This window comes from Rhinichthys klamathensis, unplaced genomic scaffold (assembly GCF_029890125.1).
Source record: "Rhinichthys klamathensis goyatoka isolate OS25496 unplaced genomic scaffold, OSU_Roscu_1.1 h1tg000357l_1, whole genome shotgun sequence".
NCBI classification, from domain to species: Eukaryota; Metazoa; Chordata; class Actinopteri; order Cypriniformes; family Leuciscidae; genus Rhinichthys; species Rhinichthys klamathensis.
Genome location: NW_026606866.1, coordinates 291,387 through 304,973, shown reverse-complemented (window position 1 = coordinate 304,973; position 13,587 = coordinate 291,387). Strand labels below are relative to the sequence as shown.

Genomic DNA, 13,587 nt, shown 5'->3' with positions numbered 1-13,587 from the left:
TCTCAGTATTGTAGCTTTGCAGGTTGGTTTCTTCAAGTGTCTTGGAGACATTGCCACAGTTCTTCTGGATTTAGTCTGTCTTTTTGTTTCTTATATTCCCAGATGGACTCGATGATGGTGAGATCAGATCTCCAGATCTCTGTCAATTGGCATTGCATTATAAACATATATTATTATTATGAAAATACCTGGGATGGCTTTAAGAACAGATAAACCATTATACTGTCGCTGTTGTGTTAATTCTCCATGTTTAATCAGTCAGAATCTATCTGCGTTTTATTCGGCTACAGTGATCGCTGGATGTCTTTGTCCATAGGGATCTCCTGGAACTCATTACTCTTGAGACTTTCTGCGCGAGGGCGAGTATAAATGAAACATAAATTACATGCGAGTTTAGCGCTCAATAATGCTCACATCGTCCTATTTTGTGTAAAAATAGAAAATATTTGACTGTTCTCTAAAGATATTTGAAGTGTAGTTTTTATCCAAATGAGCACACTTTTGGACTACAGGGATGTAAAAAAAATAATAAAACACAGAAAGGCATCAGCAGTTAACAGGTTACTAGTGTTGTCACGATACTAGAATTTCTAACTTCGATACGATACCTTGAAAAATATCGATATTCGATACCATTTTCGATACCACGGAGAAAAAACTGCCACAATATTAAGGGGGTATTTTTTTATTTAAAGCTAAATATAACAAGTCTAGAACATGACAATGAGGTATATTTTACATGAACAAAAATGTCCTGAGTTCTATTTGTTTATATTTTTTAATTGGATCAGAGCTAACATGATGTATTTTTATAAGCTCAAGTCTGTGGCATTGTTCTGGTGCTCCACAGCACTGTTATCAAAGATTAAAATATACTGTAACAAAAAAGCACTTAACAGTATCAAATTGGAGGATAGAGAGCCAGTAATGTATAATAATAAGATTAAACATTCAATTTTAAGTTAAAGGCATGCCATTATTGAATTCAGAGATGCCATTGTCTAGCTGTTTAGTTTAATTAATATCTGTGTAATCAAATTGATGATAATCGCTAATGAAGGAAAATTGCAGAATTAAATAATAATTTTTGAATAAAGTTAAATAGGCACCAGTTAATTTACATTTGACCACAACAATATTTACTTGTCTAAGATTCCTCGGTCAGATTATGTTAACTTTAAGAATTTAAACGAGACAACACAGACTCTTATCAACAACAATACTAGGCCATCTTGGTTAATGTTTCAGAAAAGTTCAAATGAGAAGAGTTACGGTGTTTCCTTGAGGATTTTTTTTAGCAGTGGGGGAAGGTCTGTCCAAACAACACACACCCCTGATGCTGAGCATATGCTGCTAAATAGTAGCCTACCCCTGGAGCCTGTTCCTTAAAGGGATAGTTCACTTTGAAATTAATTTTTGATATGTTTTAGCTTACCTCCAGTGCATCCAAGATGTAGGTGTCTTTGTTTCCACAGTATCTTCAATTTTGATAATTTTAGGTAAAACCGTTGTTGTCTGTCAGTCATACAATGGAGGTGAAGGGGGTCCTCCTCAAAGAGCAGTCAAAATGAAACATTATTTAATGACTCGTAAATGTAAGTACACATTGATGCCCTAAGACACGAAACGAGTGGTTTTTGTGAGAAAACGAACAGTATTTATATTGTTTTTACCTCTTGTAACCACAGCCATGCCCAAGTTATCTGAGGGCGCGGACGCTTCCGTGTGTGACGTGTACGCAGACTGGTGCATAGATATATATACCCTAGATGTCGCCTTGGCTAAGGTTTCGTTCCAATGAACTGCCGTCGCCAAGGCGACATCTAGTTTATCTATGCACCAGTCTGCGTACACGTCACACACGGAAGCGTCCGCGCCCTCAGATAACTTGGACATGGCTGTGGTTACAAGAGGTAAAAACAATATAAATACTGTTCGTTTTCTCACAAAAACCACTCGTTTCGTGTCTTAGGGCATCAATGTGTACTTACATTTACGAGTCATTAAATAATGTTTCATTTTGACTGCTCTTTGAGGAGGACCCCCTTCACCTCCATTGTATGACTGACAGACAACAACGGTTTTACCTAAAATTATCAAAATTGAAGATACTGTGGAAACAAAGACATCTACATCTTGGATGCACTGGAGGTAAGCTAAAACATATAAAAAATTAATTTCAAAGTGAACTATCCCTTTAAGTCTGTTTTCACCCATGTGAGGGATTATTGATAGTCAATCAATCTGTTGGGTGCCCGCAGCCCGCTTGCGTGTCCGCGCTATTCTCCGACATGCCCGCTCGCGGTGTGTAGCTCGTGTCCGCGCTATTCTCCGACATGCCCGCTCGCGGTGTGTAGCTCGTGTCCGCGCTATTCTCCGACATGCCCGCTCGCGGTGTGTTTTTTACGCGTGTCCGCGCTATTCTCCGACATGCCCGCTCGCGGTGTGTAGCTCGTGTCCGCGCTATTCTCCGACATGCCCGCTCGCGGTGTGTAGCTCGTGTCCGCGCTATTCTCCGACATGCCCGCTCGCGGTGTGTAGCTCGTGTCCGCGCTATTCTCCGACATGCCCGCTCGCGGTGTGTTTTTTACGCGTGTCCGCGCTATTCTCCGACATGCCCGCTCGCGGTGTGTAGCTCGTGTCCGCGCTATTCTCCGACATGCCCGCTCGCGGTGTGTAGCTCGTGTCCGCGCTATTCTCCGACATGCCCGCTCGCGGTGTGTAGCTCGGGTCCGCGCTATTCTCCGACATGCCCGCTCGCGGTGTGTAGCTCGTGTCCGCGCTATTCTCCGACATGCCCGCTCGCGGTGTGTTTTTTACGCGTGTCCGCGCTATTCTCCGACATGCCCGCTCGCGGTGTGTAGCTCGTGTCCGCGCTATTCTCCGACATGCCCGCTCGCGGTGTGTAGCTCGTGTCCGCGCTATTCTCCGACATGCCCGCTCGCGGTGTGTAGCTCGTGTCCGCGCTATTCTCCGACATGCCCGCTCGCGGTGTGTTTTTTACGCGTGTCCGCGCTATTCTCCGACATGCCCGCTCGCGGTGTGTAGCTCGTGTCCGCGCTATTCTCCGACATGCCCGCTCGCGGTGTGTAGCTCGTGTCCGCGCTATTCTCCGACATGCCCGCTCGCGGTGTGTTTTTTACGCGTGTCCGCGCTATTCTCCGACATGCCCGCTCGCGGTGTGTAGCTCGTGTCCGCGCTATTCTCCGACATGCCCGCTCGCGGTGTGTAGCTCGTGTCCGCGCTATTCTCCGACATGCCCGCTCGCGGTGTGTAGCTCGTGTCCGCGCTATTCTCCGACATGCCCGCTCGCGGTGTGTTTTTTACGCGTGTCCGCGCTATTCTCCGACATGCCCGCTCGCGGTGTTCTTATGGTGCGTTCAAGTCCTCCTGGGGAAGTTCGTACGTACGAGGTGGGAAGTCGTGTTTACGACGACAGTGCGTTCAAGTCACTTTCGTCGGAGGAAGATGGCGGAGTACTTTCTCTTAATTAATTACACAAAAACACAGTAAGGTTCTTAAACTCTTGTTCTAGAAAATGAAGAACAAAGAAATAGGGCTGCCAACTTTAGTCGTTTAGTCGACTAATCGGTCGATGCCGTCTTGGTCGACTGACATTCTTATTGGTCGACCAGTTGCTTTTTTTTTCTTTTCTTTTTTACCAATAGAAAGAAATTTTCCATGATTTACTCCTTGATAATTATTCCTTTATAAGCAGTTAAATATTACTGTATTCTAAATATAATTAGCCTATGGTTTATCCCCAATTTTAAATGCTTTAATTTAGGCTATTTTGTAACAGCGCCACAGTTTAGCGCACACACACAGAACACTCGGTTCACACGGTTGGCTGCGCTGCTGCTTCGTGCTCAGTAAGGGATATAGGTAGTTCAGATTTCATTCAGTTAGAACGCTACTTGTTTCGGTTTTTATGTTTTTATACACTATATGTTTTTATCTCGATGCGGCGTGGACGCACTTGGAAAAAAAGAGCGCATCGCACCCATAGACTGTATATAGGTCTCACCGCGACCGCGTTGCTTCCATCATGAGCGCGCACACCGCGCGCCTACATTTGAAATCGAACTTGAGCGCGCAAAAGACGTGAGCAGGCCCTTTAACGGCTTTATCATGCTGACTCAATAGATTGTGTTTTCTTGATTTGTTTTTATTTGTACACTTGACGCATTTGAAAATAGCCTAAATAATGTAACAAAACGAAAATAAACCTATATGCTGTCCTACAATACAACCTATTATTATTAGGATTGTTTTTTAGGCTCTTTGGGTTTTTGTGTGTGTTTGTTTTAAAACGCCTAGATCGGCTGGACAAAAGTTAACCCATAGCTTTGAAAGTAAAGAAGAACATACAGCCTGTTTAAACGAGAGCTTTTGTTAGGATTTTTCATTGTGGCAGATAGCAGTTAAATTTTTTGTAGCGTGTGGTGTTGTCAGTTGCGCGATTGTGACTGTTACTATAGACCTAGGACAGTGCTCCTCACTTTTTGCAGTTAAAAGGAGTTAATTTTCAAAGAATTGTATTATTATTATAGTTTTATGTATTTTTGATGTTTTTTCGTTGTTGTTTTATAAATGCTCTATGACAATTGTTAAAAAATGTTCAATCAAAACATCGCATCTTTTTTATTTTATTTATTTTTTTAGTCGACTAATCGTTGTGCAGGACAAGACTTTGGTCGACTAAGGATTTCTTTGGTTGACTACAGCCCTAAAAGAAATGTGCATCGGATGTACTTTGTTTTTTATGTTTTTAATTAATTTATGAAGCCACTGCCAACTTTATCGTTACATGTTGCACTGTTATATTATAATGCCATCATATTCTGTGCAGGCAATTCGCTTAACTGCGCTGTAAATAAGAAAACCTTGACGATATCACTGCGGCTTTATGCCGAGCGTCACGTGACCAAGCCGGAAAACAGGTCACATCGCTTCCGATTCAGGTCTTTTGTATGTGCTTCATGAAATTTTTTGCGGTTTTACTCAAGATAATTTAAAAGGAGCAAGCAAAAATGAGCACAACCAATGTCCCTCGCATGTGCAGATTGATATTTAAAAGTTTTTTTATTTTTCTTCTTCACACTAACGTTTAGATATTTAAACAGCATAAAACACCAATAACAAAGTGAACTTAGTAGGTTAGCTGATTACCTTAAAAATCCATAGATATCGTAGTTAGTTCTTAAGGCCGTTAACACTTTCTCTGACAAGCGGATGCAATGAGACCTGTTTTCCGGTTTGGTCACTGACGCTCGGCATAAAGCCTATTCCGCCATGTTTCTCAGTGACACGCCCACAACTCGGAAAGATCGGGGCTTAGAGAAAATCCCGAACTCCCCACTGGTATTTACGACATTGTGGTGGCGTTCAAGTGCGTTCAACTCGTAAATACGATCTATACGAGATGACTTGAACGCACCATTTATCAATCAACCAAAGCCGGTCGCGGTGGCGCCGCCCTCGCCATCTTTCCATTCACTTCACTTTTGCTATTTAACCAGAGCGAATGAGACGAGTGCGTCACTTGTGGTGTTTGTCAACGCGCCTTTTGAGAGAAGTGAAAGTGACCGCTCGGCTAGTATCGATACTTCGGGAAATGAGTATTGGTACCGTTCAGATATTTCAGTATCGATATTTATCGAAATATCGATATTTTTGACAACACTACAGGTTACTGTAATATTTCCCGTTTCAGGATTAGCAAAATAATGGCAACTTAATCTCTCTGTACAGGGGCCAGATCTGCAAGATTCCCCAGGCGGTGGTGAGTACAGAGGTTGGTGGGTTTGCCCCATTTTGCGCTCAATGTTGATCGGCAAGTCCTGCAGACTGGGATGATTAACGAGTCATTTTCGTGGAAAAACCCTTCTACACTGGCGAGCGAACTGGGAGTGAACTGGGAGTGTGGGTAACTCTCTGTCATATCCGACAACATGCTTTTATGCGGCAGAAGCAGCTGCGAGGTATCTGCTTGTTTTTTATAACAGATGCCAACCAGCGTTAAGGTGCAATACCGACACTGTACGTTGCTGGATCATTTACGTGCCATACTATCATACGCGTAGCCTACTATAATATTACGGTTATCGCCATTATATCGCCGGTATATTGCAACACCCCTAAAACGATATTTCATTTTTTGAATATCACGGTTATCGTCAATTCCGATATATCCCGACACCCGATCATGATTCCAATCAAAATAATCGTTGTTTTAACACCCCACACATTGGTGTATATCACCTCTCTATAGCATGCATCGTATACTTGTTATATCAACCCGAGCATAAAGGGACACAAACTGCCAGTTCACTCTGATCATGCAAATGAGTCAGCTTACAAACAAGCCAAACTGGAGAGGTGTGACCTCCAGAGAAGTTAAAGGGCACTGTCGTAGTGACCCTCCCTCTCTTCGTTCTTCTGGTTGCTGTTCGTGTGAACTAGAGACCTCCGGTCTGACCACGGGACCTTTCCCCCGGTGCCCAGCCCGAGGTGCCTCAAGGCACAATCAGCCCTACTGGAACTTTCTCGACCATAACCGAGTCAGACTAACACGACAAGTTCATCTCTTTATTCAACTTGGAAGAATTTGATTGCAACTTCATCACCACCATCGAACTACTGAACCATCAAGACCTTTTCCTGAGACTGCTTCTGGACGCTCGTTCAACGGCTAAGGCATTGCAAGAATATCGTACATTTAACTAAATAAACAGAGGTTTAGTATAAGCCGCAGACGGGTGGTTCTGTTCAGGTGGAACTGACTGTTATGTGTGGTTACGTTCCCATAGATTATAGATAGATTTCAGTTTAATTCACTTTCATTTTCTATTATACCCATGTATGCATGATTGCGTGTACGTGTATGTTTAGACTTGTGTGTTCGTGATTTAGTTAAATAAAACTTTTGTGCACATTAGTGATTCTGTGATCCCTGCTTGCAAATCAAAGTGTCTTTAAAGACGCGATTACAGCTACAAGTTTTTGAATAGCACTGTACCCCTGAAGATGGGCTGAAAATGGGCAGATGGGCTGAAGATGGGCTGAAAATGGGCAGATGGGCTGAAGATGGGCTGAAAATGGGCTGAAGATGGGCAGAAGATGGGCAGATGGGCTGAAGATGGGCTGAAGATGGGCTGAAAATGGGCAGAAGATGGGCTGAAAATGGGCTGAAGATGGGCAGATAGGCTGAAGATGGGCAGATGGGCTGAAAATGGGCAGATGGGCTGAAAATGGGCTAAAGATGGGCTGAAAATGGGCAGATGGGCAGAAGATGGGCTGAAAATGGGCAGAAGATGGCCTGAAAATGGGCAGAAGATGGCCTGAAAATGGCCTGAAGATGGGCTGAAAATGGGCTGATGGGCAGAAGATGGGCTGAAAATGGGCAGATGGGCAGAAGATGGGCTGAAAATGGGCAGATGGGCTGAAGATGGGCTGAAAATGGGCAGATGGGCTGAAGATGGGCAGAAGATGGGCTGAAGATGGGCTGAAGATGGGCTGAAGATGGGCTGAAGATGGGCTGAAGATGGGCTGAAGATGGGCTGAAGATGGGCAGAAGATGGGCAGAAGATGGGCTGAAGATGGGCAGAAGATGGGCAGATGGGCAGAAGATGGGCTGAAGATGGGCTGAAGATGGGCAGAAGATGGGCAGATGGGCAGAAGATGGGCTGAAGATGGGCAGATGGGCTGAAGATGGGCAGATGGGCAGAAGATGAGCAGATGGGCAGATGGGCTGAAGATGGGCTGAAGATGGGCAGATGGGCAGAAGATGAGCAGATGGGCAGATGGGCTGAAGATGGGCTGAAGATGGGCAGATGGGCTGAAGATGGGCAGATGGGCTGAAGATGGGCTGAAGATGGGCAGATGGGCTGAAGATGGGCAGATGGGCTGAAGATGGGCTACAGAACCAGGTGCCACTGCTGTCAGCTAAGAACAGGAAACTGAGCCTGCAATTCGTACGGGCTCATGAAAATTGAACAATAGAAAATTGGAAAAACGTTGATTGGTCTGATGAGTCTCAACTTCTGCTGCGACATTCAGATGGTAAGGTCAGAATTTGACGTAAACAACATTAAAGCATGGACCCATCCTGCCTTGTATCAACGGTTCAGGCTGGTGGTGTAATGGTGTGGGGGATATTTTCTTAGCAAAATGTGGGCCCCTTAGTACCAATTGAGCACTGTTTAAACGCCACAGCCTACATAAGTAATACCTTACTGACCATGTGTATTCCTTTATTATGACCAGTGTACCCGTCTTTTGATGGCTGCTTCTAGCACAATAACGTGCCATGTCACAAAGCTCAAATAATTTCAAACTGTTTTCTTGATCACGACAATGATGTCACACTTTACTCAAATGGCCTCAACAGTCACCAGATCTCAATCCAATAAAGCACCTTTCGGATGTGGTCGAATATGGTCGATATGGACCAAAATCCCTGAGGAATGTTTCCAGCACCTAGCTGAATCTATGCCACGAAGAACTAAGGCAAAAGGGGGTCCAACCCGGTACTAGCAAGGTGTACCTAATAAAGTGGCTGGTGAGTGTTTATATCAGTTCATTTCTTCCCTGGGAATCGAACCCATGCCTTTGGAGCTGCTCTACTGATTGAGCTACAGTAAAAGTGCAGTTACAGTTACCGTTGCTTAGCAAAAAATTTCACAGGCAAAATTCAGTCCGTTCAATAGGAATCCCTGCATTGTGGAGTTTCGTGTGAGGGCGAATTTTCAGTTCAAAGCAAATTCGCAGCACTGCCCAACAGACAACTACTTGGTTTGAACAGTGTTTCATACGTTGAAATATCACTAATGTGACCACACCTTAATTCTAAAAATGTTTGAACTATGAGTGCCATCATGTTACAGTCACAAACCATCATAGACTTTTGTATTTTTTCACTATAAAGAAAAAGAGCAGCGTGAACATTCTGCAAAACTTCTAATGTGTACCACAGAAAAAAGTGTGTTTGAAATTACATTAGGGTGAGTAAATGATGACAGAATTTTCTTTTTTTTTTTTAAACATTTCCTGTAATATCAGGCGACTTTTACATATCATTCATAGATCCGATTCTTATCCAGCCTCCTCCGCAGTTATCTCACTGGACGCGGAGAAGGCCTTTGATAGAATTGAATGGAGCTTTCTCTGGGCAGTCCTTGAATACGCAGGGGTTGGACAAGGATTTATTAAAACGGTTAAAACTCTTTACAATAGCTGTTCAGCTCGTGTTCTTACGGGATCCTTAATGTCTTTACCCTTTGCTCTTAGTCGGGGTACTCGTCAAGGCTGTCCATTATCGCCTTTACTTTTCACTTTATCAGTGGAGCCCTTGGCTCAAGCAATACGTCAGTCATCAACCATACATCCCATTATCTGTGTAGATACCTCGCACAAAATTTCTCTTTATGCTGACGATATCTTGCTCTATGTTTCCAATATTTCTGAGTCTGTTCCTGAATGTTTAAAACTTTTTAATTTATTTGGTACTCTCTCGGGTTACAAAATTAATTGGAATAAATCAGCATTAATGCCCCTTAAAGGTGCTCTAAGCGATGTCACGCGTTTTTCGGCCAAAACATTTTTTGTCACATACAGCAAACATCTCCTCACTATCCGCTGGCTCCCTGTCCCCTGAACACACTGTAAAGAAACGCGATCTCTGTAGACAGCCCAGGCTCCACACACAGCAACAAAAACAAACTGCGGCGACCCGCTCCCCGAAACATGACAAACAGTTCCAGCCAATCACCGACAAGAAGGACTTGGGGGCGGGGTTAGTGCGCGGATGAGGAGGAGGGAGGGTCTAGCTAGCCTCCGTTTTGTTTGACAATACTTTAAACGTCAACAAGAAGTGACGTCACCCGACATCACTTAGAGAACCTTTAATGACGCAGCGAATCAGGAATCCAGTAACTTACCTCCCTTGATCCCCGTAGTCAAACAGTTTACATATTTGGGCATCATTATATCTCCTTCAATTCATCTTATCTCTAAATCTAACTATCAAACTCTCCTGAATAAGATCAAAGAAGATTTAGATAGGTGGTCCCCCTTATGTTTAGCTCTTCATGGAAGAATATCTACTATTAAAATGAATGTGCTTCCAAGGGTAAACTTTTTGTCCTCTATGATACCGCTAGCACCACCTGTTTTATTTTTCAAAGAACTCAACGCGGCTATCTCTAGTTTCATCTGGATTAAGAAAAAACCCAGAATCCGACTTAAAACGATGCAGCGTAAGAAACTTGATGGAGGTCTTTCATTCCCTGATTTTAAGATTTATAATCTAGCCTTCCAAACAAGAACAATCCAAACCTGGGTTAACCCTGATTCCCGGGTTCCGTGGCGAGATTTAGAAGTGAATATCACCCATCCGGTTCGCCTACAGGATTTACCCTTTGTAAGTGTTTCTAAATCCTCTAAGAAAATGTATGGACCAATCATAGAGTACTCCCTCGAGGTATGGAAAAAGGTTGAGAAAAGTATGGGAGGCCCCTTCTTATACACTAAAGTTACACCTTTGTGGCACAACTCTTGTCTGTGTACTGGTAAAAAACCTTTTGTCTATAAAGCTTGGTCGGATGCTGGAATTTTTACCTTGAAGGACATTTTCTGTGAAAATGGCATCAAATCGTTTCAGGAATTAAGTTTAGAATTTTCTTTACCTGGATTTTTTTTTTTTTTTTTATATTTGAGACTGAGGTCAGCTCTGAAAGCATATGGCGTTCCTTGGACCACTGACATTTTACCTCATCCATTATGGAAATGGCTGGACCCTGATACCTCCTCCAAGGGCTTAGTTTCTAAGATCTATAATTCAATTCTTGTTCTGCAATACTCATATATTCCAGCTGTCCACTCCTGGGAAAGGGATGGTTTAGCTAAACCTGACTGGGATGTGGTATGGGCCAGATGTTTCACTGCATCTAAGAACCTGGCTCACCAGATGATTCATTATAAATGTATTAATAGGGCTTATATTACTCCTAGTGTATTATTTAGGATGAAGGCTAGATCTGATCCATACTGTCATTTATGCAACTCTGCTACAATAGGTTCCTATTTACACATGTTTTGGGAATGCCCAAAGGTGGTTCCTTTTTGGACCTATGTAAATACTGTTCTTTCAAAAATCCTTCTTTTGGACATACCTCAAGTCCCCTTGATTTTTCTACTTTTAGATGACTCCGCTCTTCAGCTGAATGCTCATCAAAAAAGGGCCTTACTGTCAGCTAGCACGGCTGCTAAAAAGACTATTTTAAAGCTATGGATAGAGCCATCCATACCAACATCCTTCATCTGGTTATCGTATTTCAGAGACATTGTATTGTTGGAAGGCACCACTGCCAAGGTCAATGGCGCAAATGACAATACTATTCAGAGCTGGACAAAAATTGCAAACATTCTGTTAGAAGAAACTAAGATTTTGACATCCTACATCTCCCTCTCTCTGTAATTCCTTATTTATATATATATTATTATTGTTATTACTATATATTTTTATAGTTTTCATGGCATCTGTTTGTATATAGTTCAGTGAGCTTTGATTTGTATCTGGTATGTTAACTTAAAATAAAAAATATTGATCACAAAAAAAAAAAACATTTCCTGTGCAGTATATAATAAATAAAAAGTAAATAAAATAAACATAAATAATGAGGAATCCAAACATTACAGCAAGACTCACTGTTTTCCTGTCGTTGCAGACTCTTCCTGCCCTTGGCTCTGGGAGTGAGGTCAGAGTTTCGGATGGCCTGGTTAATAAAGAACTGCTTCTTTTTGGCTGGAGAAACTCGTTTTGCAGGAGAGTTGGGTAGAGATGAGCAGCGCCGCTCATTTAGGCTGAAAGACAAACAGGAATCAGATTTGTCTTGACTCACTATTCTCACAAAGGGTTTACTCCATAGTCACAAACATGACGGTCACACAATTTACTCCTATATGAATTTACGGAATAAAATTTACTTTAAATTTTTCACAATGTTTTAGTGGATTTTAAGGTAGTTTTCCACATTGCACTACTGTAGTGATTAGTGAATCTACAGACCCTTCTATGGAGACCCACTGTTGTGCTTTTATTTATAGCTCTAGCCACAGGCCAGATGCTTTACCATGGAACTAGGTCACAGCTTATCTCTGCAAAAACATATGCAAACTTTAGTTGTCTATTTTACTATTATTATTTTATTTTTATTTGTTGTGAAGAAGCTGCCCAGAATAACTTACAGAGAACCCAGTAAATAGTATACATTTATACTAAATAACCTACAGACACGAAATCAGATCAGATGCGAAATACGGTTTTTATTCTAGCAGTTTATTCAGAAATGTCGGTTATTTCCAACTTAGTTTACTTTCCTTATAACCTTACTTTGTGTGTGTGTGTATATAATGACTTTTCATTTAGCTAAGGAGCTCAACATTAAATTATATGACATTAACAATCATTACATCGCTACCACAGTTTTAAACAAGTACATCACTTATTATTAGTTCATTCATGTAAAACATTAGATGTAACGAAGACTTGAGAGACGTATCTGACGTTTGTTTTTAATGAGCTTGGCCGGCTAACAAAAACAATTGACATGTATGTGGTGAGACAAATAGGAGCATTAGCTTACCGGCTACAAGCTAAAAATACACTTACATTACATCCTGTTCCTCATTGTTATTGCTATTTAACTCAACCATCTCAAAGTCTTCTCACAAAGAAACACGACAGAGACACAAACAAAGAATTTTATAAGGAGAAAAGGCCCAGAACAGCTGGCGTTAGCCGCGATGGCTAAAAGCTAGTGATAGATAGAAAGATTGGGCGGGGCATGGGAAACCCTGACAACATTTCCAGCCAATAAATATCCTCATAACGCTCCCTTCGACATGACAGAAGTATAATATAATATAATATAGGCTGACATTTATATGGCCGTATATAAATATAAAAATATATATTTTTATATTAAAAAAGTGTGTATCATAGATTATGTGATTGTCAACCATTTTTACTTTTTTAATAAATAGACGAAGTGCGAGTTAAGTACAAAAGAATAATCAATTTATACTAATATAGGTATTGAATGACGTTACAGTACTGTCAAGGTATTAGGCCTATATATAACTTTATATCAAGATCTGTCTGGAAATGATTTTATTAATTCTGACCATTTTATTTAAAACGAATATTTAGCAATAGTCTAAACAATCAATGAGTACTAAATATCTGTACAAAATTAAATCTATTATTATTCAGATTTAGATAAATAATATTTTCATGTTGTTCTTTTCTTTCAACAATTTTTGACTTTACAACAGTCAGTTGTAAAGTCTCCGCAGTGTAAAAAGTGAGATACCATGATGATGGTGGAGGAAACTGTGGAGTGACTGCAGTAAAAGACAGCCGTCGAGCCTCTCTCATCCCCATTTCCAGTAATCATCCATAACAGCAAGCCTAAAAATATCCTTCTCAAACATAGTTTCCCCTGACGTGTAGCTTTTAAGAAACAAGACAAGGTCACTCAGTGTAACAAAGCATTCTTCAATCTTCTACTGCCAGATTGGTAT

At 41.6% G+C, this 13,587-nt stretch overlaps 1 protein-coding gene across 1 annotated transcript in view; it reads right to left on the bottom strand.

Moving 5' to 3' along the window:
• The window catches only part of r3hdm4 (R3H domain containing 4), a 35,328-nt gene extending 22,485 nt beyond the window's left edge, over window positions 1-12,843 (bottom strand). Inside the window, exons 1-2 of the mRNA XM_056232847.1 lie at window positions 12,674-12,843; window positions 11,711-11,865 (exon numbers count right to left, since the gene is read on the bottom strand). Coding sequence (XP_056088822.1) covers window positions 11,711-11,865; window positions 12,674-12,717 — 199 coding nt within the window. The 5' untranslated portion in view covers window positions 12,718-12,843. The remainder of the gene's footprint in view (window positions 1-11,710; window positions 11,866-12,673) is intronic.
• Between the last annotated feature and the right edge of the window lie 744 nt (window positions 12,844-13,587).